At 45.9% G+C, this 22317-nt stretch overlaps 6 protein-coding genes across 9 annotated transcripts; 4 read left to right on the forward strand and 2 right to left on the reverse strand.

Moving 5' to 3' along the window:
- Positions 1-79: 79 nt before the first annotated feature.
- LOC101074541 (putative deoxyribonuclease TATDN3) lies at positions 80-2027 on the forward strand (the record flags this gene model as incomplete). The annotated part of the gene is made up of 9 exons (XM_011619901.2): positions 80-151; positions 240-313; positions 395-479; positions 711-773; positions 870-979; positions 1092-1147; positions 1228-1340; positions 1591-1671; positions 1775-2027. Coding segments are annotated over 9 exons (798 nt in total), but the record flags the coding sequence as incomplete, so codon positions are not given.
- A 450-nt stretch (positions 2028-2477) lies between these two features.
- LOC115247663 (atypical kinase COQ8A, mitochondrial-like) lies at positions 2478-5945 on the forward strand. The gene is made up of 8 exons (XM_029830157.1): positions 2478-2780; positions 3014-3165; positions 3870-4148; positions 4213-4279; positions 4366-4437; positions 4559-4684; positions 4765-5768; positions 5833-5945. Exons 1-7 carry the CDS (start codon positions 2747-2749, stop codon positions 4782-4784), a joined length of 750 nt encoding a protein of 249 aa, XP_029686017.1. The 5' UTR covers positions 2478-2746; the 3' UTR covers positions 4785-5768; positions 5833-5945.
- On the reverse strand, positions 5368-11904 carry LOC101074759 (plasma alpha-L-fucosidase-like). Its single transcript, XM_029829819.1, has 7 exons — positions 11539-11904; positions 10999-11186; positions 10580-10919; positions 10305-10515; positions 6292-6482; positions 6108-6216; positions 5368-5720 (listed from the first exon to the last, which is right to left on the reverse strand). Exons 1-7 carry the CDS (start codon positions 11724-11726, stop codon positions 5583-5585), a joined length of 1365 nt encoding a protein of 454 aa, XP_029685679.1. The 5' UTR covers positions 11727-11904; the 3' UTR covers positions 5368-5582.
- A 217-nt stretch (positions 11905-12121) lies between these two features.
- On the forward strand, positions 12122-14068 carry LOC115248834 (putative deoxyribonuclease TATDN3; the record flags this gene model as incomplete). Its single annotated transcript, XM_029832716.1, has 9 exons — positions 12122-12193; positions 12281-12354; positions 12436-12520; positions 12752-12814; positions 12911-13020; positions 13133-13188; positions 13269-13381; positions 13632-13712; positions 13816-14068. Coding segments are annotated over 9 exons (798 nt in total), but the record flags the coding sequence as incomplete, so codon positions are not given.
- Positions 14069-14527: 459 nt separating this feature from the next.
- Positions 14528-20383, forward strand: coq8ab (coenzyme Q8A, genome duplicate b). Of its 4 annotated transcripts, XM_011619894.2 has the most exons (17): positions 14528-14821; positions 15056-15207; positions 15915-16193; positions 16280-16346; positions 16433-16504; positions 16626-16751; positions 17320-17405; positions 17483-17623; positions 17715-17796; positions 17896-17989; positions 18205-18346; positions 18504-18611; positions 18693-18758; positions 19199-19285; positions 19482-19653; positions 19725-19793; positions 20096-20383. In XM_011619894.2, exons 1-17 carry the CDS (start codon positions 14788-14790, stop codon positions 20107-20109), a joined length of 1791 nt encoding a protein of 596 aa, XP_011618196.1. In that variant the 5' UTR covers positions 14528-14787; the 3' UTR covers positions 20110-20383. The 4 variants fall into 4 exon arrangements, with proteins under 4 accessions (XP_011618196.1, XP_011618194.1, XP_011618195.1 ...); XM_011619892.2 differs by having other exon boundaries at positions 14529-14821; positions 19482-19793; XM_011619893.2 differs by lacking the exon at positions 20096-20383 and having other exon boundaries at positions 14529-14821; positions 19725-20068.
- A 19-nt stretch (positions 20384-20402) lies between these two features.
- LOC101074096 (zinc transporter 2-like) lies at positions 20403-22313 on the reverse strand. Its single transcript, XM_029829927.1, has 8 exons — positions 22133-22313; positions 21855-22063; positions 21614-21760; positions 21309-21462; positions 21049-21232; positions 20833-20938; positions 20632-20766; positions 20403-20547 (listed from the first exon to the last, which is right to left on the reverse strand). Exons 1-8 carry the CDS (start codon positions 22186-22188, stop codon positions 20450-20452), a joined length of 1089 nt encoding a protein of 362 aa, XP_029685787.1. The 5' UTR covers positions 22189-22313; the 3' UTR covers positions 20403-20449.
- Between the last annotated feature and the right edge of the window lie 4 nt (positions 22314-22317).

A 22317-nucleotide genomic window follows, 5' to 3' on the forward strand; every position in this document is an offset into this window, starting at 1 on the left:
TCGAGTGGCTGTCTACCTGATTGTATAACACTGTCCTAAAAACATAGGGGAATGTTTTGATTGAACTTGATTCCAAATATGTGTCACGGATTTACGTTTTTTTTATTCTCTTTATCAGGATATCGATGAAGTGATTAAAAATTCGCAAAAGGTGGGACGTTTCGCCCAAGAAACTTCTCATATCTGAAATAGGTACTGCTTAATTTTTACGTTAATTTCTGTGCCATGTTATCCCAAAGGCCGGATTATTGGCGCTTTTAGCTGTGGCTGAGCATGCTGGAGAGTTTGACAGGATTATTGACCTGTCACAAAGGTACCTTAACTGCAACATCTCCAGCCTAACAAATGGTCGCCTTTCTTACTTATTTCTTCCCGTCCTCTCTCGTTTTCCTAGATTCCCAGGGTTTATTTTTCCCTGCCTCGGAGTCCACCCTGTTCAAGAAGTCTCCCCTGGGCAGCAGAGAGGAGCTGTTCTTCAGGTAGATTTAAGGGTCATTTTACCCAAATGACCAAACCAGGCAGCTGACAAGTTTTCAGCTACTGTGCTTTTTACCTCAAAATGTAAAGCAAATTACTAGGAACTGAAAGTGTTTGATAAAGTTTCAGGACTCTACAGTTGACAACAAAGACCTGGTTTTATGCACATCTGTAATAAAACAGGGTTACAGCCAATTGCACAAATCTATCCCCATTACCTTTCCATTATGTAGGATCTAGATGCTGCTTTACCCCTAATAGAGAGGTACAGAGACCACCTTGTTGCCATCGGAGAGGTAATAATAGTATTTGTATTGCAAATTCAAGAAACATTTTTTGGCCTGATCATTTGTATTTCCGATTTTTTATTCATTTATTTTTTGCTATTTCAGGTAGGTTTGGATTTTACACCCCGATATGTCAGCGGAGACACTGAGAAGGACAACCAGAGGCAGGTCCTTATTCGTCAGGCTCAGCTAGCAAAGGAACTGGATCTCCCTCTGTGAGTCAAATGATCATTGAAATCATTGCACGGATGCACAAATGGATCTATTGGTAGAGTCTCTCTACCTGTGCATGAACATAATAGAAATAAGAAATGTTTATATTGCTAGAAATGTCCATTCACGGTCTGCGGGGAGGCCCACCATCCACCTCCTGAAAGAACAAGGTAAACAGCTGTTTACGTTCTACAGCCTGTTGAGTGACCGTTACCGAGAACGCAGTTGTAATTCCTCTGGCTTCCACCAGGGGTCGAAAAGGCTTTGCTCCATGCCTTTGATGGGAAACCCTCTGTTGCCATGGAGGGAGTGAAGGCTGGCTATTATTTTTCTATACCGCCCTCTATAATTCGCAGTGAGCAGGTACAGCAGAGCGCACTGCACATACTACACATTCATATTTGTGATATATGTGTGCAAATGTGGGTAAAAACCAGGCGTCTACACAGATATCCGTGTCCTTTATATGCCAGCACGTACAGATTACATAGCCCAAGCCTGACATGGCGTCAGCTCAGATAGCACAAACTTGTTTACTTGGCTCATACTAGCTGACTTTATCACTTGGGGTGTTAATAATTAATGATGGCTTCTTTTTGTATTTTCCAACAAGAAGCAGAAACTCGTAAAACAGCTGCCACTGGAGAACATCTGCCTAGAAACCGATTCGCCTGCTCTGGGCCCAGAAAAGCAGGTAGTTTGTCCCCTCAGATTCAAGTAAAGTTGGTTCTGATGCCATTTTATTCTTGGCTGTTAAATAAATGTATCATTTTCTCTGTTTTTTGCCATCATCGCAGGTGAGAAATGAGCCCGGTAACATCTGTATATCTGCTGAGTACATCAGTAAAATCAAAGGGGTGTCGCTGCAGAAGGTGATGGAGGCGACAACACAGAATGCTCTCCGACTCTTTCCAAAGTTAAAATCCGTCGTCAGACCCTGACCGTCTTAAAAATATAACTTAATCATTTGGACCTGACTGAATTATTCAGATATACTCAAGAATCATTCATTAAGCCTGCAAAAGTGTTAAATAAATCTCATGTGAATTATATGGCGTTATTCTTGAATGATGATGCTTTTTCCACATCCCTGCTGCATCTAAACCCCTTGTTTTCATAAAATGTGGGGTGGTTTTCATATTAACATCAGCAAATCTCAGCAGAGCTTCGAATGAATGTGGTTTCTCATCCCGCCTGCGTGTCAGTGGTAAAATATATACAGGCTTTTTAACAAAAACAGACAAATCTGTTCACTGCTGGGTGGAACATTATGGCAATAAGTACTCACTAAGTCATATATTTAATGGCTGAAACTGTAGAAACCACAGATTTGTATTAATTTGCATGTCCTCCCAACTGTCCTTAGACTTATATTAGTAAAAACAAAACCAAAAAAAACTTGCCATTAATTCTGAGATTGAATCAAACGGAGAGTGACTTTTTACGAGCGTCACTAAACGCCACGCGTGTGCACTTCACGGACCGCCCAGCGGGACACGTCACACTGTGTAGTGGGGCCGGGATTGACAGGCTCTGCAGCCAGTCTGGAGTTTGCTGGCTGACCAGAGCCGTCGGCGGAACGTTCCCTCATTGGTGCGCCGCGGTTAAACTTCCCTGCGGCGTCGCCTCGCTGGAAAAGTTGCGTGTCCTTCAGCGTGTCGTCTTCCTCGCTGCGGGGCTGAAGCTGAGGTGTTTTAGTCCGAAGAGTGTCAAGTCAAGTCAAGGTGAACCGCTGCGCCCCGCTGCAGCCCCCGCACGATGCTCCCCGCATGCTGACGGGGCTGAGAGGACATCTCCTGAGAGGTGAGCGAGTTTGCTTTAATTATGAGGGGAAATCAGCCGTTTAAGTGTTTGATTGAATGATAATGGGGCCGTGTTTGCTCCAAGAGTCTCCAATCTCTTATCGCCCAAGTTAATGTTGCACTTTGGTCAGGATTGAAGGGTGTGTCCCCCCCCCTTCACGTCTGGGATATAGTCATGCTTCATCCTACACGTGTGGGCACAGACGCTTCCATAAACCCTTGTGATTCCTGCAGGTCTGAACATCAGCACCATGACAGGTGACGTTGTGGTCCGGAGGGGCCTGAGCTGGATGAAGCAGGTGGCCTGCAGAGCCCCACAGGAGGGCCTGCACAAACCCACCAGGCAGAGGCTGGTGAACTTCCATCACGCTGCTGGATCAGCAAGGGTGAGCCTGCTTGTGACAGATAGAGTTTCACTAACATGCGATCCAGATTCTTTCTGTGGTTCTGCCCTCATCACCTCATCAACACCAACAAAGCAAAGATACAGCCAATCATACATGTAGGGGGCTCCAGGGACCTTCAGTGGCCCTTGAGCCCATCAATAACCCAGGTCAATATTGCTGTTTAACTTTTAACCGATTCAAATAAGGACACTGAATAAAAAGTTGCTTTTAACGAAATTTAATAACACCAATGAAATCAGCTGTAGCTGCAGGAGGTTTGAGTAATCTGTCTTAAAGGTTTGTGGTTCAAAATTAGAACTTAAATTAGCTCCGTTGTTTTGACAGCTGTAAATAATTAAAAGTCTTTAGTGGATGTGGTCCAAAAGATGGGGGAAGTCAGTCAGGGCTGTGTAATTGAATCCTTAATGTCTAAATTAGAGATATATTTTTGATAATTCCTGCTTGATTAAATACAAATAAAACGGTTACATCTTTACTAAAAAAAAGCCAGCAGCCTTACAACTTAGCTTAGTTTAGCTTAGCAGCTAACCTGACTATTTAAATTATTGTAACAGGAGCCCAGTCTCCATGCTTAATACTAAGATGAGCTAACTTGCTAGTTTTTTAATTTAACAAACATCTTACTTGGGCCAAGAATGTGATGCTACATGTTTTATTTATAGAAATCATAATTTACATTCCAGGAGATTTTGAATAAACCGGAGCTCCACGGAGTGGCGGCAGAGCCAGCTCACAGGTATTCAACCATGGCGGCTTGTTTTGGCGGCGGGGTCATCAGGAGTGTGAACGCTGGGCAGTGGAGCTGCGGTAGAAGGCCCGGACCTAAAAAGGACCACTGGGAGTGGCCCAGGCGGCTGTTCTCTAGACACGCCCGGCTGTTCACCCAGGACGACTCTGCGGGGGAGCCGCAGAAATCGGCAGAAAATGCCAAGAAAAAAGACACCAAGCAGCACAAGCAAGCGGTAACGTGATGATCACTGTGTCGATGCCTTTTTATGTGAATCACGCTCACACTCTGTGTTCCAGCTCAGCGACAGAGCCAGAGAGAGGAAGGTGCCCGTCACTCGGATTGGCCGGCTGGTCAATTTCGGAGGCGAGTGTGTTCACCGGTTTCTAAGTGGGGGTCGCTGAGGTCAACTTTGTTTTTCCTGTTTGTGAGCGACTTGATTCTTTTCGCAGGTTTGGCAGTCGGACTCGGGATCGGCGCCATCGCCGAGGTGGCAAAGAAGACTTTAAGACCCCATCAACAAGGTGATGGGACGATACCTGCTTTGTTGTGATAGCCTGAGGCTGCACTCGCCCCTAACGGCTTCTCACTCTGCCTACATTTTGATTGTGGTTAGAACTTAGCATGTTTTCTCTGTTTTTGAAGGTGATAAACAGTCCATTCTGGACCGTAGTGCCTTCCTCTCTGAAGCCAACGCTGAAAGAATCGTCCGCACGCTTTGTAAAGTCCGCGGTGCTGCTCTGAAAATCGGCCAGATGCTCAGTATTCAAGGTGAGGCGGCTCTTTCATGTGTGCAGCAAGAGCCCGTCTGTCATCTGCCCGTCTCTCTGTTGTTGTTTATTGTGGATCAGCTGTCATGTGCAGGGCCTAAGCTGGGGAAAGCCTGCTGACGGGGGGGTGGGGGGTGGGATGCAGGGACGTGAGAACCCCTTGCAAACCCCCCATCTGCACGTCATGGAACATTTGCAGAACAGGGACCTCCCACCTGAAAGGCGTGCAATAGACAGCAGACACAACAGAGAGATCGTCCCTGCAGCGGACGCACCATCTTCGGTGACGAGAACACCGCTGGCCGCTGTAGCGGGGCGGCGGACGGGGCTCACAAAGCGGCGGTAAAACACGGCGTGGCCGCGGTGCTGCGTGTCGAGGAGCAGAGACTTACCGAGGAGGAGGAGATTTCATTTCACCGGTGCCGTTCAGGGCAGGCGTGTTCACCTGGGCCGGCTGTCCGCTGCAGTAGAGTTCGGTTTGCGCCGTCAGTGCTTTAAAATGTCCCGCACGACTGGCGCGTTATTACACATGTGTGCAGCAGAGGGCGCTCATAATAGTCGAGCAGAATACAGTATATATGAAAAGAATTGAAAGAAAATTTAAGTAAAACTCAGTGGTCAAACCACGAAAAAAAACATAACAGGAACAAGGATATTTTATTGGGAGGATTTATTTAAAACAAGTGTTTTTTTTTTTTAAAAGAATCAGGCACAGGCCTGGAATGAAAAGACAAAAAAACAAGTTTTGAATAGATAGAAATTCACCTTCGGCCATTTAGAAATTATGTTCTGCTGTTTTCCCTTCAAACAGAGAGAAAAAACTTAATCAGTAGGAAATGCAACAATCTCTGAGTTGGTCTTTTGTTCTTGTCCCTCGTGTCACGTGATGTGGTTTCTCTCTAACTGGCACCTGTCAGCTTCAGAGTCCAGGCCCACTGGCAGGGTATCTGCCTGAAGGACAGCTGAGGCAGGAGGACCCTCAGTCCGCTGGGCTTTAAGGGCTCCCACTGCAGATCCCTGTAACCCAGGAGCTCCACCTTGAGAGAAAAAGAGTGATGAACTTCAAGAAAATAAAAACCAAAGGGGTATGTTGTTGAATGCATTATTGCTTTTTATGTTCAGGTTTAATTGGATTTTTCTTTTTTACAGTTGATGCAGTAATATATAACTATTTGTAATCTTATCAATCGACTGCCAGCAAGAGTATGAAACACGTGAAATAGCGACACCCAGCGGCGTGAATAAACATTACAAGAACATCAGTTCCGGGATGCTGTAGTAATCTCACAACGTTCAAGCACCAATGAGTGACAAATATCAAACTCCATCATGTAATCAAAAACACCAGTTAGTCATAGACCAAGTGATATCTATTATACATGATTAAAAAGTATGTTGTGTTCTACGCCAATCTCTTCTCTTACCTGAGTGTGTCCTTGTGTCACCACAGGCTCACTCAGAATCACAGAACCATTCACTGGCCACTCCAGTAGGATAGCAAAGATGCTTTTCCCTTGCGGTTTGAAAGTGTACCTGTGGAAAATTTGCTCCATTAAAAATGTATTTAGGAAGTCACGTGCGCCGACAGTCAAATGGCCAAGCACCGACCACAGGTTGGGAGTGATGGTGTCATTCTGAGCCCTCCATGTAGTCGTGTTGTAGATAGCTTCCCCGTTGACCTTCAGCCACATGCCCATCTGCCTCAGACGCTCCTCGAAGATGGGGGCAATCCTTCCGTCGTGTGTTGGACCGATATTCATCAGCAGGTTCCCGCCAAGAGACACAGTCTTCACCAAAATCTGACACAAACAAACACAGGGAAAATTTAAGGAAATTGTATTTATTACATCTATGCAAATATTTTATTGATATTTGAATGAAATGCCAAGACACATGGACAAAATATGCAATGTTCTGAAAATGACCCAGCAGAGGGCGCTGTCTACCTCCAAACTACCATAAGTATAAAGAATGTTCAGATTAATTAGTTTGACAAGCTTATCCAAGGTAGTTTTCTCTGTCAACTGGACTGGGTTTCTTCTCTTGAAGACGTTTCGCCTTCTATCCAGAAGGCTTCTTCAGTTCTGAACTCGCTGGGGAGAGAGCTTGAAAATATATAGCCCCTGTGGACCATCTGCATGCTAATGATCTGGGTGGTCACCTGAGAGTCGTTAGCAGGGTCGTTGGTCGGGTCGTTCACCTAGTTTCTGTTGAGATGTCTCTCCTTTGTCTGCTGTGTCACATGGTGGTGAGTCTCCAGGTCTCTTGGAATGGTGTGAATGTTTGGTTTGCTGTTGGAAGGAGTGGAGGACTGCATTGTATGTGGGTGACAGGAAGTGCCTCAGGCCACCACCTCTGTTTAAGGATGGTTTTTCCAGTTTGACATGGATAGCTGCCTTGACTCCCCTTTCAAACCAGCGGTCTTCTCTGGCCAGTATCCTTACTTGGCTGTCCTCGAAGGAGTGCCCACTCTCCTTTAGGTGTAGGTGGACTGCTGAATCCTGACCCGAAGAGGTGGCGCGTCTGTGTTGTGCCATTCTTCTGTGGAGAGGTTGTTTGGTTTCCCCAATGTACAGTTCCTTGCATTTCTCCTGGCACTGTACAGCATAAACAACATTACTTTGTTTGGGTCTTGGTGTCTTGTCCTTTGGGTGTACTAACCTCTGTCTGAGAGTGTTGCTGGGTTTGAACTGAACCGGTATGTCGTGTTTCTGGAGGATCCTCCTAAACTTCTCTGAGACTCCAGACAGGTAGGGGATGGAAACGCTGCGGCGTTTGTTTCTCTCCTCCTCTCCTTTGCTGGGGTCTTGCTTTCTTGAGGTTTTGGTGAAGGCCCAGTCTGGGTAGCCACATGTTTTGAGAGCTGTCTTAATGTGGTCCTGTTCCTTCTTTCTGCCTTGGGATGTGGTGGGTATTTCTCTGGCCCGGTGTTGGAGAGTTCTGATCACTCCCAACTTGTGTTCCAGTGGGTGGTGAGAGTCAAACTGGAGGTACTGGTCAGTATGTGTAGGTTTCCTGTAGACTTCGATGGTGAGATTTCTGTCCTCAGTGATCTTGACCGCGCAGTCCAGAAAGGCCAGACTGTTTCCTTTTACATCTTCCCGGGTGAATTTTACATGCTCGTCTGTTTTGTTGAGGTGATGGGAGAACGCTTCCAATTCTTGTGTTTGAATTTTGACCCAGGTGTCATCCACATACCTGAACCAGTGGCTTGGCGCAGTTCCTGTGAAGGATGTCAGGGCCTGGGATTCCACCTTCTCCATGTATAGATTGGCAACTATGGGGGATACTGGTGAGCCCATGGCACAGCCATGTTTCTGCCTGTAGAAGCCTTCTCTGTACTGGAAATAGGTGGTGTTCAAACACAGGTCCAGCATGGTGCAGATTTGGGCCGGTGTTAAGGTTGTTCTTTCTGTAAGATTCTTGTCCAATAGAAGGTGCTTGTGGATGGTGTCTATGGCGCTGGCGGTGGGGATGCACGTGAAGAGTGACGTGACATAAGATACCATAGTCTCTTCTGGAAGTAGTGTGAGTCCAACGACTTTTTGAGCAAAGTCTTGGGAGTTTTTGATGTGGTGTGGGGTGTTGCCAACCATGGGCGACAAGATGGAGGCCAAGTATTTGGAAATGTTGTAGGTTACAGAATTGATGCTGCTTACTATGGGTCTGAGAGGGGTCCCTGGTTTGTGGATCTTGGGCAATCCATAAATGCAAGGGATGGTTTCTCCTGGATATAGACGGTAGTATTGTGGTCTGTGATGTTCTGTCTTACTACAGAAACTGGAAAAGGATAAAGCCATTGACAGACCACAATACTACCGTCTATATCCAGGAGAAACCCCTCTCAGACCCATAGTAAGCAGCATCAATTCTGTAACCTACAACATTTCCAAATACTTGGCCTCCATCTTGTCGCCCATGGTTGGCAACACCCCACACCACATCAAAAACTCCCAAGACTTTGCTCAAAAAGTCGTTGGACTCACACTACTTCCAGAAGAGACTATGGTATCTTATGATGTCACGTCACTCTTCACGTGCATCCCCACCGCCAGCGCCATAGACACCATCCACAAGCACCTTCTATTGGACAAGAATCTTACAGAAAGAACAACCTTAACACCGGCCCAAATCTGCACCATGCTGGACCTGTGTTTGAACACCACCTATTTCCAGTACAGAGAAGGCTTCTACAGGCAGAAACATGGCTGTGCCATGGGCTCACCAGTATCCCCCATAGTTGCCAATCTATACATGGAGAAGGTGGAATCCCAGGCCCTGACATCCTTCACAGGAACTGCGCCAAGCCACTGGTTCAGGTATGTGGATGACACCTGGGTCAAAATTCAAACACAAGAATTGGAAGCGTTCTCCGATCACCTCAACAAAACAGACGAGCATGTAAAATTCACCCGGGAAGATGTAAAAGGAAACAGTCTGGCCTTTCTGGACTGCGCGGTCAAGATCACTGAGGACAGAAATCTCACCATCGAAGTCTACAGGAAACCTACACATACTGACCAGTACCTCCAGTTTGACTCTCACCACCCACTGGAACACAAGTTGGGAGTGATCAGAACTCTCCAACACCGGGCCAGAGAAATACCCACCACATCCCAAGGCAGAAAGAAGGAACAGGACCACATTAAGACAGCTCTCAAAACATGTGGCTACCCAGACTGGGCCTTCACCAAAACCTCAAGAAAGCAAGACCCCAGCAAAGGAGAGGAGGAGAGAAACAAACGCCGCAGCGTTTCCATCCCCTACCTGTCTGGAGTCTCGGAGAAGTTTAGGAGGATCCTCCAGAAACACGACATACCGGTTCAGTTCAAACCCAGCAACACTCTCAGACAGAGGTTAGTACACCCAAAGGACAAGACACCAAGACCCAAACAATGTAATGTTGTTTATGCTGTACAGTGCCAGGAGGAATGCAAGGAACTGTACATTGGGGAAACCAAACAACCACTCCACAGAAGAATGGCACAACACAGACGTGCCACCTCTTCGGGTCAGGATTCAGCAGTCCACTTACACTTAAAGGAGAGTGGGCCCTCCTTCGAGGACAGCCAAGTAAGGATACTGGCCAGAGAAGACCGCTGGTTTGAAAGGGGAGTCAAGGCAGCTATCCATGTCAAACTGGAAAAACCATCCTTAAACAGAGGTGGTGGCCTGAGGCACTTCCTGTCACCCACATACAATGCAGTCCTCCACTCCTTCCAACAGCAAACCAAACATTCACACCATTCCAAGAGACCTGGAGACTCACCACCATGTGACCCAGCAGACAAAGGAGAGACATCTCAACAGAAACTAGGTGAACGACCCGACCAACGACCCTGCTAACGACTCTCAGGTGACCACCCGGATCATTAGCATGCAGATGGTCCACAGGGGCTATATATTTTCAAGCTCTCTCCCCAGCGATTTCAGAACTGAAGAAGCCTTCTGGATAGAAGGCGAAACGTCTTCAAGAGAAGAAACCCAGTCCAGTTGACAGAGAAAACTACCTTGGACACAATGACCTGGATGACTGAGAATTTACACAGACATTTTGACAAGCTTAAAAATGCGTGACACTGCCATTATAACACATAGCCATGAAAACAAACATCTCTCACCGCCACGAGCTGCTCAATGCTGAGGTAGTCACTCAGGGGAGCGTTTCGCCTGTAACCCCAGGACCTAATGTCAATTGTCATGCAGTTTTCCCATTTGTGCTTGATCGGATGTTCTGGTATGTAACGATCAATGCCGGTATAAAATCCTCCGTGGGTGCAAATGGAACCATAACCCCAACGGTCATTGGTCACAACTGTGTCTCGAACTGGACTGTGAGGAAAGCGCGCATCATCATCATGTTGAACTGGATAAAATACATTATAAAATAAAATACCTGTCGTTGTAGAGCCAGGCTAAGAAGCCAGTGCTGTTCCAATAGGTATCTGGTGCGTCACCATCCCCATCAGACCACAGCACCTCTGGTTTGTACTTGAGGATGAGCTCGTAAAGCTCAGGTAGAGTTTTCATTGTGGGAAAGTAGTTGGTAGTGAAAACATTGGCAGCATCTGCTTTATAGAGGGGATTAAACCATTCAAAGAGAGAATGGTACAGCCCCACTCGGAGGTCACCGTTAGCACGGACGGCGGTCACCACTTCATCCACCAGATCTCTTTTTGGTCCAACATCCACTGCATTCCAGTTCCAGGAGTTCTTTGAGCCCCACAGTGTGAATCCTGGAAATAGTCAAAAGCCAATATTACGCACTTGTATGTGGAATTATATCCTCTTTAACATTTTGATCATGTCCCAAACCTTCATGGTGCTTGGTGGTCAAAACCACATACTTTGCTCCAGATGAGGCGAGGATATCCGTCCATTCCTTGGCATCAAAGAACTCAGCGGTGAACTGAGGAGCAAAATCTTGATACTTGAAATCTGGAGGGTAATTGTTCTGCATAAACTCAACATATGGCTTCATCTTTTCTTTCTCCCAAAACCACCTAGAATGGAAAACAATACAAAACAAAAATCCACATTACTGCACAACCAAATATCATGTACTTCTGATAAGGACCATGGTTAAAAAGAGTTATTGCATTTAAATGTGAAGCATTAAACATCTGATACATAATTAAAGACCTGCAGTAAAAGCACATAGATCAGTTTCAGAGAAGTTGCATTTAATTACCTCTACAATCATAAAAATGCTTCCATATAATTCCATGTGTCTTTGACCTCTCTAGGAAATAAAGTTGCTGCATTAAACTTTTTTTTTCTTCTTATTGATCATGGTGCAAATGTGAGACTGCAAAGCACCCACAATAAGCTGCTAGAATTGTGTTGGACACCCACCAGAACCACTCGCTGCCGAAACTCGGAACGGAGAAAACTCCCCAGTGGATGAAGATCCCGAACTTGGCCTGGTCGTACCATTCTGGCAGCGGGCGGGAGTCGATGGATTTCCAGTTCGGTTCGTATCTAATCGCTGTGCCTGTACCACAAAACAGAAACGACACTACGAAACTAACGGCTAGAAACATTTCGAGCTGGACCAGTTGGTGACCAAAACCCAAAAAGCTACCACCAAATGACTGTCACATGATAAAGAGAAGGCAGGTGACAAAAGGTACCTAACGAGCCTAACGAGTAAGTACAACTTCCTTAAGATACGGATACGGTTTGATTTGTGTCATTGTATGAAGGCGGTATAATACCAGCTATCAGATATTTGAGAAGGCAGCTACTCCGGCCAACGCTGGGTTATAAATTAGGCGCCTCTTTAAAAAAAAAAAAAAAAAATAATAATAATAATAATAATCAGCGCATGCGCAGAGATGATCTGTTTGCGGAAGTGGCTCGAGTGGCTGTCTACCTGATTGTATAACACTGTCCTAAAAACATAGGGGAATGTTTTGATTGAACTTGATTCCAAATATGTGTCACGGATTTACGTTTTTTTTATTCTCTTTATCAGGATATCGATGAAGTGATTAAAAATTCGCAAAAGGTGGGACGTTTCGCCCAAGAAACTTCTCATATCTGAAATAGGTACTGCTGATTTTTACGTTAATTTCTGTGCCATGTTATCCCAAAGGCCGGATTATTGGCGCTTTTAGCTGTGGCTGAGCATGCTGGAGAGTTTGACAGGATTATTGACCTGTCACAAAGGTACCTTAACTGCAACATCTCCAGCCTAACAAATGGTCGCCTTTCTTACTTATTTCTTCCCGTCCTCTCTCGTTTTCCTAGATTCCCAGGGTTTATTTTCCCCTGCCTCGGAGTCCACCCTGTTCAAGAAGTCTCCCCTGGGCAGCAGAGAGGAGCTGTTCTTCAGGTAGATTTAAGGGTCATTTTACCCAAATGACCAAACCAGGCAGCTGACAAGTTTTCAGCTACTGTGCTTTTTACCTCAAAATGTAAAGCAAATTACTAGGAACTGAAAGCGTTTGATAAAGTTTCAGGACTCTACAGTTGACAACAAAGACCTGGTTTTATGCACATCTGTAATAAAACAGGGTTACAGCCAATTGCACAAATCTATCCCCATTACCTTTCCATTATGTAGGATCTAGATGCTGCTTTACCCCTAATAGAGAGGTACAGAGACCACCTTGTTGCCATCGGAGAGGTAATAATAGTATTTGTATTGCAAATTCAAGAAACATTTTTTGGCCTGATCATTTGTATTTCCGAATTTTTATTCATTTATTTTTTGCTATTTCAGGTAGGTTTGGATTTTACACCCCGATATGTCAGCGGAGACACTGAGAAGGACAACCAGAGGCAGGTCCTTATTCGTCAGGCTCAGCTAGCAAAGGAACTGGATCTCCCTCTGTGAGTCAAATGATCATTGAAATCATTGCACGGATGCACAAATGGATCTATTGGTAGAGTCTCTCTACCTGTGCATGAACATAATAGAAATAAGAAATGTTTATATTGCTAGAAATGTCCATTCACGGTCTGCGGGGAGGCCCACCATCCACCTCCTGAAAGAACAAGGTAAACAGCTGTTTACGTTCTACAGCCTGTTGAGTGACCGTTACCGAGAACGCAGTTGTAATTCCTCTGGCTTCCACCAGGGGTCGAAAAGGCTTTGCTCCATGCCTTTGATGGGAAACCCTCTGTTGCCATGGAGGGAGTGAAGGCTGGCTATTATTTTTCTATACCGCCCTCTATAATTCGCAGTGAGCAGGTACAGCAGAGCGCACTGCACATACTACACATTCATATTTGTGATATATGTGTGCAAATGTGGGTAAAAACCAGGCGTCTACACAGATATCCGTGTCCTTTATATGCCAGCACGTACAGATTACATAGCCCAAGCCTGACATGGCGTCAGCTCAGATAGCACAAACTTGTTTACTTGGCTCATACTAGCTGACTTTATCACTTGGGGTGTTAATAATTAATGATGGCTTCTTTTTGTATTTTCCAACAAGAAGCAGAAACTCGTAAAACAGTTGCCACTGGAGAACATCTGCCTAGAAACCGATTCGCCTGCTCTGGGCCCAGAAAAGCAGGTAGTTTGTCCCCTCAGATTCAAGTAAAGTTGGTTCTGATGCCATTTTATTCTTGGCTGTTAAATAAATGTATCATTTTCTCTGTTTTTTGCCATCATCGCAGGTGAGAAATGAGCCCGGTAACATCTGTATATCTGCTGAGTACATCAGTAAAATCAAAGGGGTGTCGCTGCAGAAGGTGATGGAGGCGACAACACAGAATGCTCTCCGACTCTTTCCAAAGTTAAAATCCGTCGTCAGACCCTGACCGTCTTAAAAATATAACTTAATCATTTGGACCTGACTGAATTATTCAGATATACTCAAGAATCATTCATTAAGCCTGCAAAAGTGTTAAATAAATCTCATGTGAATTATATGGCGTTATTCTTGAATGATGATGCTTTTTCCACATCCCTGCTGCATCTAAACCCCTTGTTTTCATAAAATGTGGGGTGGTTTTCATATTAACATCAGCAAATCTCAGCAGAGCTTCGAATGAATGTGGTTTCTCATCCCGCCTGCGTGTCAGTGGTAAAATATATACAGGCTTTTTAACAAAAACAGACAAATCTGTTCACTGCTGGGTGGAACATTATGGCAATAAGTACTCACTAAGTCATATATTTAATGGCTGAAACTGTAGAAAGCACAGATTTGTATTAATTTGCATGTCCTCCCAACTGTCCTTAGACTTATATTAGTAAAAACAAAACCAAAAAAAACTTGCCATCAATTCTGAGATTGAATCAAACGGAGAGTGACTTTTTACGAGCGTCACTAAACGCCACGCGTGTGCACTTCACGGACCGCCCAGCGGGACACGTCACACTGTGTAGTGGGGCCGGGATTGACAGGCTCTGCAGCCAGTCTGGAGTTTGCTGGCTGACCAGAGCCGTCGGCGGAACGTTCCCTCATTGGTGCGCCGCGGTTAAACTTCCCTGCGGCGTCGCCTCGCTGGAAAAGTTGCGTGTCCTTCAGCGTGTCGGTTTCCTCGCTGCGGGGCTGAAGCTGAGGTGTTTTAGTCCGAAGAGTGTCAAGTCAAGTCAAGGTGAACCGCTGCGCCCCGCTGCAGCCCCCGCACGATGCTCCCCGCATGCTGACGGGGCTGAGAGGACATCTCCTGAGAGGTGAGCGAGTTTGCTTTAATTATGAGGGGAAATCAGCCGTTTAAGTGTTTGATTGAATGATAATGGGGCCGTGTTTGCTCCAAGAGTCTCCAATCTCTTATCGCCCAAGTTAATGTTGCACTTTGGTCAGGATTGAAGGGTGTGTCCCCCCCCCCCCCACGTCTGGGATATAGTCATGCTTCATCCTACACGTGTGGGCACAGACGCTTCCATAAACCCTTGTGATTCCTGCAGGTCTGAACATCAGCACCATGACAGGTGACGTTGTGGTCCGGAGGGGCCTGAGCTGGATGAAGCAGGTGGCCTGCAGAGCCCCACAGGAGGGCCTGCACAAACCCACAAGGCAGAGGCTGGTGAACTTCCATCACGCTGCTGGATCAGCAAGGGTGAGCCTGCTTGTGACAGATAGAGTTTCACTAACATGCGATCCAGATTCTTTCTGTGGTTCTGCCCTCATCACCTCATCAACACCAACAAAGCAAAGATACAGCCAATCATACATGTAGGGGGCTCCAGGGACCTTCAGTGGCCCTTGAGCCCATCAATAACCCAGGTCAATATTGCTGTTTAACTTTTAACCAATTCAAATAAGGACACTGAATAAAAAGTTGCTTTTAACGAAATTTATTAATACCAATGAAATCAGCTGTAGCTGCAGGAGGTTTGAGTAATCTGTCTTAAAGGTTTGTGGTTCAAAATTAGAACTTAAATTAGCTCCGTTGTTTTGACAGCTGTAAATAATTAAAAGTCTTTAGTGGATGTGGTCCAAAAGATGGGGGAAGTCAGTCAGGGCTGTGTAATTGAATCCTTAATGTCTAAATTGGAGATATATTTTTGATAATTCCTGCTTGATTAAATACAAATAAAACAGTTACATCTTTACTAAAAAAAAGCCAGCAGCCTTCACTTAGCTTAGCTTAGCTTAGCTTAGCAGCTAACCTGACTATTTAAAGTGTTGTAACAGGAGCCCAGTCTCCATGCTTAATACTAAGATGAGCTAACTTGCTAGTTTTTTAATTTAACAAACATCTTACTTGGGCCAAGAATGTGATGCTACATGTTTTATTTATAGAAATCATAATTTACATTCCAGGAGATTTTGAATAAACCGGAGCTCCACGGAGTGGCGGCAGAGCCAGCTCACAGGTATTCAACCATGGCGGCTTGTTTTGGCGGCGGGGTCATCAGGAGTGTGAACGCTGGGCAGTGGAGCTGCGGTAGAAGGCCCGGACCTAAAAAGGACCACTGGGAGTGGCCCAGGCGGCTGTTCTCTAGACACGCCCGGCTGTTCACCCAGGACGACTCTGCGGGGGAGCCGCAGAAATCGGCAGAAAATGCCAAGAAAAAAGACACCAAGCAGCACAAGCAAGCGGTAACGTGATGATCACTGCTGGCTGTTTCCACACCGGACGTGTCGATGCCTTTTTATGTGAATCACGCTCACACTCTGTGTTCCAGCTCAGCGACAGAGCCAGAGAGAGGAAGGTGCCCGTCACTCGGATTGGCCGGCTGGTCAATTTCGGAGGCGAGTGTGTTCACCGGTTTCTAAGTGGGGGTCGGTGAGGTCAACTTTGTTTTTCCTGTTTGTGAGCGACTTGATTCTTTTCGCAGGTTTGGCAGTCGGACTCGGGATCGGCGCCATCGCCGAGGTGGCAAAGAAGACTTTAAGACCCCATCAACAAGGTGATGGGACGATACCTGCTTTGTTGTGATAGCCTGAGGCTGCACTCGCCCCTAACGGCTTCTCACTCTGCCTACATTTTGATTGTGGTTAGAACTTAGCATGTTTTCTCTGTTTTTGAAGGTGATAAACAGTCCATTCTGGACCGTAGTGCCTTCCTCTCTGAAGCCAACGCTGAAAGAATCGTCCGCACGCTTTGTAAAGTCCGCGGTGCTGCTCTGAAAATCGGCCAGATGCTCAGTATTCAAGGTGAGGCGGCTCTTTCATGTGTGCAGCAAGAGCCCGTCTGTCATCTGAGACCAAACGCTGTAAACTGTTGCTTCCCAACAACCTGGTCATGACTCAGGTCTGCAGTAAACAAACCGGGCTCATAACAGAGAAATGTCATCAGCTAAAATAGACCTGGGGCCAGCTGAGCACAGTAAGCACCATTCCAGCAGAGCTATTGTAGGATGAAAACCTCGCAGAGCCGCCCTGGTCGCTCTCACAGCGACACACTGCCCTGAGCCGTCTGCTGTTGTTTTGTACCTCTTTTCTGTTATCATTGTGGTCGAGAGCCTGTGTGTCTATGAGATAAAAACGTCCATGTGTCACTACTGCAGTATCAATGCATCCCATATGTTGAGGTTTGATTTGGTCTGAGGGTACTAGCATCTATCCAGATGAGGAAATGTTGTCTTATGATAAGCTTATGCTTGCTATTTTAAAAATGATTGTCCTTACATCAACACAAATCTACTCTAGAGTCTGTATTCTAACGCACCGGAGATGCGGACTGAACTGAATCTGCGCATGTTTTTGACTTGCCCTCTTCCAGACGACGCCTTCATTAACCCTCAGCTGGCTAAGATCTTCGAGCGCGTCCGTCAGAGCGCAGACTTCATGCCATCCAGACAGATGATGGTAGAGTATGGCCAGCTGCCACGGCTGACATCTGGCGTCCTGGCCCACGGATGAGAATGTTCCCGTTCTGTCTGCAGAAAGCCGTCAGCAGCGACCTCGGTCCTGACTGGAGAGACAAGCTGGAGTACTTCGAGGAGAAGCCCTTCGCGGCGGCGTCTATCGGTCAGGTGCATTTAGGGAGGTTGAAGGGCGGCAGAGAGGTGGCGATGAAGATTCAGGTCAGGGGTGTAGAGGAACCAAAAAAGATGTGAGCTACGGCACAGCAGTGCAGATTTAAATAAACCCACACCATTTTATCTCCTGCTTCAGTATCCCGGAGTGGCAAAGAGTATCAACAGTGACGTGAATAATATCATGACTGCTCTGAGTTTGAGCAACGTGCTGCCTGAAGGTAACATTGTGTGAGAGTTTTCCCGTCTTCGATAATGGCTGCTTTTGTCCGTTGCCAAACGGACGTGCCGTTGTTTTTAACATCTGCCCTCTTGTGCAGGACTATTTCCTGAGCACCTCATCGAAGTCATGAGCCGGGAGCTGGCGCTGGAGTGTGATTACATAAGAGAGGCCAAATGTGCTAAAAAGTTCCAGTGAGTCAGTCACAGAATTACCTTGTTCTGAGGTGCTGGCTAATTCTCCAGTCCACCACCAGGGGGCAGTGAAGATGTCATACGTTTATGCATTAAGAAGTTAATCTTTGTATTACCAGTTTGGGTTATAGATTTGTTTAAACCCACTCACATTTATTTATTTGTGAATGTAAATAGTTTCTTGCCTATCAGACATTTTCATGTTTGTTTGTCAGGGAACTGCTGAAGGATCACCCCTTCTTCTATGTGCCTGATGTTGTCGATGAGCTGAGCAGCCAGCACGTCCTCACCACGACACTGGTGCCTGGTTTCCCTCTGGACCAGGCCACTGACCTCTCACAGGAGCTCAGGAATGAGGTATGTTTGCCATAAACACGACACCACTCACGGAGCAGTTTACACCTGCACGCTGCCAAAGGCTCCGGAGGCCAGGGTGCAGATTTATGCCAGAGGCATGTCAACCTGTAGTTCTTGACAAGTCTTTTTTTTTTTTTATATCCCTTTCTTTGAACAGATTTGTGAGCAAATCCTAATCCTGTGCCTGAGGGAGCTGTTTGAGTTCAGATACATGCAGACTGATCCAAATTGGTCCAACTTCTATTTTGACCCACAAGCTCACAAGGTCAGCCCATCTCTGATCACCTCACATTCGCTCTCATTATATTCAGCATTTTGATGTGGGACCTTCTTTTGGGATCTTCAGATTGCACTGCTGGACTTTGGAGCCACACGAGGTTTTGATAAGAGCTTCACTGACATGTACATTGAGGTGAGAAGTTGAAGAAACATTTTTCAGTTAAATTTATTCTGTTAATCTGTCATGTACACTACAAATATTAGGTCTGTCTGTCTGTCGATATAGAGATATCTATCTATATCTATAAATATATATATCTATATATAGATCTATCTATCTATCTATATATAGATATATATATATATAGATATATATATATATATCTATATATAGATATATATATATCTATATATATAGAGATATAGATATATATATATATATATATCTCTATATATATATATATATATATATAGATATATATATCTATATATATACACACACACACCAAACAACCAAAGAGCATGAAATATTTAATCAAAACTGAAATATGAAATAAAAGGCAACTGACACAAAAACCCCTAATTTACACTTTTATTAGCAAACCCATTTCTTCTTCTTTTTTCTCTGCACAGATTATTAATGCAGCTGCACATCAGAACAGAGAGGGGGTCCTGCAGAAATCCAGAGAGATGAAGTTCCTCACAGGATACGAGTCCAAGGTAGTGTTATTAGGTGACTCTTTACTGACCTCTATCGGTGATGATCAGGTATTCCAATTTATAAAATCTATGGAATTTGACTTCTATTAACTTTGTCCGACAGGTGAAATAGACACTTAAAATGCAATAGTCACATGTCAGAGGTCTAGTGATGACAGTGTAAGTATTCCTTGGTGACCGACTGTTCTTATTTAAGGCGATGGAGAACGCTCATGTGGATGCCGTGATGATCCTCGGAGAGGCCTTCTCCTCTCAGGAGCCCTTTGATTTTGGGAGTCAAAGCACCACCGAGCGCATTCATAACCTCATCCCGGTGATGCTGAGGGAGCGACTTACGCCTCCTCCAGAGGAGACCTACTCCCTCCACCGTAAGATGGGCGGCTCCTTCCTCATCTGCTCCAAATTAAAGGCTAAAATAGCCTGTAATAACATGTTCCAGGAGACCTACAAAAACTACTGGAAGGACGGACGCCCTGCGTCATCCTGAGGCCTTTTACTGTTGTTTGTGGTATGTTGAACGATTAAACTCACACATTCTTACCTGAGAAGACATTTCTGTGCAGCCTGATGTTACAACTCTGTGATTTTTATTCTTAAAGTAAAATAAGTACATAAAAAAACAAAGCTTCAAGTTGGTTCCAGCTGTGAAGTTAATGAGATGCTGTGATATTAAGATTTGTCCTTAACATTGTCTTTAACATTTGTTGTGCCGACTGCGCTGAATGATTTTCAGAAAACATTCTTCATTCGACCAGGAATTGATATAAATATGTTGCAAAATCATGGTTACTGTGGTTACTCTATTTCAAGGTAAGAAACACTGACCTCAAGTGGTAAAACAAAGCACCTGCCAGACGGGGGGATAAATACAACACCCCCCTCCCCCCCAAGTACCATTTTATACAATATTCTATCACGATATCTAATTTTATGAGATTTGTAGCTTAGGTTATCGAGGGAATGATGCAAAAGCTGCTAAACAAGATGATTTAAAACACATTTTCTTTTGTCTCTGTGTCTGGATATCAATCAATAAATAAATATTTTAAAAGCTTGGGGAAAATATTCTGAAGACTGAAGACCAAATGACCTTTGGGGGGGAAAAAAAGAAAAAAAAAGGTGAATTTCAGCATAAAGGCTGAACAGTCCAGCCACAATCGCATCTTAACGCTCCACTTGAACTGTGACGCCTGAGAAGCTGAACTCTGAGCGCAGCAGGTTAGTTACATTAGTGAGGACGGTCTGTGCATCTGCTTCTTCCTCTGAGGACACAAAAAACTTTCACTCAGCCGGCTTCCAGTCAAAAGGCAGCGTGATGCCTCTGTCTTGCATGTGCGTGGGCCTACCTGCAGTCACGTGCACGGACAGCAGAGCGTGCGTCATGTTGAGGCTCCACACGTGCAGACTGTGAACATCCGTGACTCCACTGACAGACAGCAGCTGCGTTCTCACGCTGTGGACACGGACGTCCCGGGGAGTTCCTGCACAGAGAGAACCTTTAGTCTCACCAACTCTTCCTAACAAGCCTCCTAGCAAAGCCTTTTTACCCTCCATCAGTATCCTGAAAACATCCTTCGTGACCGGGACGGTCGTCCCCAGAACCAGAGCCGAGAACAGAAACGTGCAAATTGGATCTGCTGCTTTATACTCAGGCTGTGAGGAAGACAAGAGCCACAGATAAAGTAAGAGGTTATTGTTTCTGCTGATACTAAGCTGTCTTTCTGAACAGCGAAGGAACACATGAAGGTTCCTCTGCCACACACCCAGAACTGGATGATGGCGGCTGCCAGCAGCACCCCGACACTTTGCACCAGATCTCCCAGAACGTGGACGAACGCCGCCCTTACGCTGGCGTTCTCGTGGTCGCAGCGGCCTGGACGCTGATGCTGGTGGGGTGCGTGACTGTGGCCGTGTGAAACGCCAGACTGATGGAGGACCAGCACCATCCTGCGCGGGACAGGTTCCAAACGGCTTGAGTAAAACAGGCTGTGAAATATACGAACCAGGAGCTCCTGAAACTCACAGGATGTTGACTCCGACCGCACAGCCTGAGGTTATCAGCATGATGTGTCCGTCCACGTCGTAGTCTCCATGGACGAGCCTCTGTATGGCCGACAGGACCAACGCTGCTGTCACAGCCCAGATAGACACGACTGACAGCAGCATGCCCAGAATCTCTGTTGGACACAACAGTCGACCGCTTAATCATTTCGATTTTGGAGTCACAATGATGCAGAAACAACCGTGCTGGGCAAAACCTCCATGAAAAGGCAAATCCCTCATTTAAAAATGATAAATCAGTCTCCAGGCCACATGGTTTCTCCTCACCTGCTCGTTGCCACCCGAAGGTCATGGCGTCTGTCGGCGGCCTGGAGGACAGCCACAGAGAGAACAGGCTGATGGCGATGCTGCCAAAGTCGGTCAGAAGATGCGCCGCGTCCGTCATGATGGCCAGACTGTGAGCGGCGTATCCACCTGCAGAGAGGGCGAGAGGCCAGAAAACAGGCCTATTTTTCCTCATGGAATAAAAAGACGGCCCAAAGCATCGTACGTTTCTTTTTCTGCTGACCAATCAACTCTCCAGTCATGAAGACGAGGCTCATGGCGCAGGCGATGCACAGCTTCCTCCTGGCCCGTCGCCTCGCATCACTTTCAGGCCCTGATGTGGAGACAGTCTGCTGGCAGAGCTGGTCCGACCACCACAGGTCGCCCACATCAGAGGCCCCTTCGCTCAGCTGCGAAGCAGAATCGGAGCACGTCTCCTGGGGTGATCTGGTCCTGAAAAACAGAACAGCTGGTTTTGCTGCCATGAAATAAGAAACACACACAACGGAATTCAAAATGTACCATCCGAGAGGCTGGTGGTGATTTTCGATCAGCTGTTGCTTCTCTGACAGCTCCATGTCCCCGGTAAAGCCACTTCAGGGGCCAACGTTAGTTTAGCTAAGAGAACTTTGTCAGCTGCTCAGTCTTATCTGACAGAGGTGGAGCCAACAGGAACCAATGAGGCTGCTGGGCTGAGGATTCAAGGT

The sequence above is a fragment of the Takifugu rubripes genome, chromosome 2 (genome assembly GCF_901000725.2).
Source record: "Takifugu rubripes chromosome 2, fTakRub1.2, whole genome shotgun sequence".
Classification (NCBI taxonomy): Eukaryota; Metazoa; Chordata; class Actinopteri; order Tetraodontiformes; family Tetraodontidae; genus Takifugu; species Takifugu rubripes.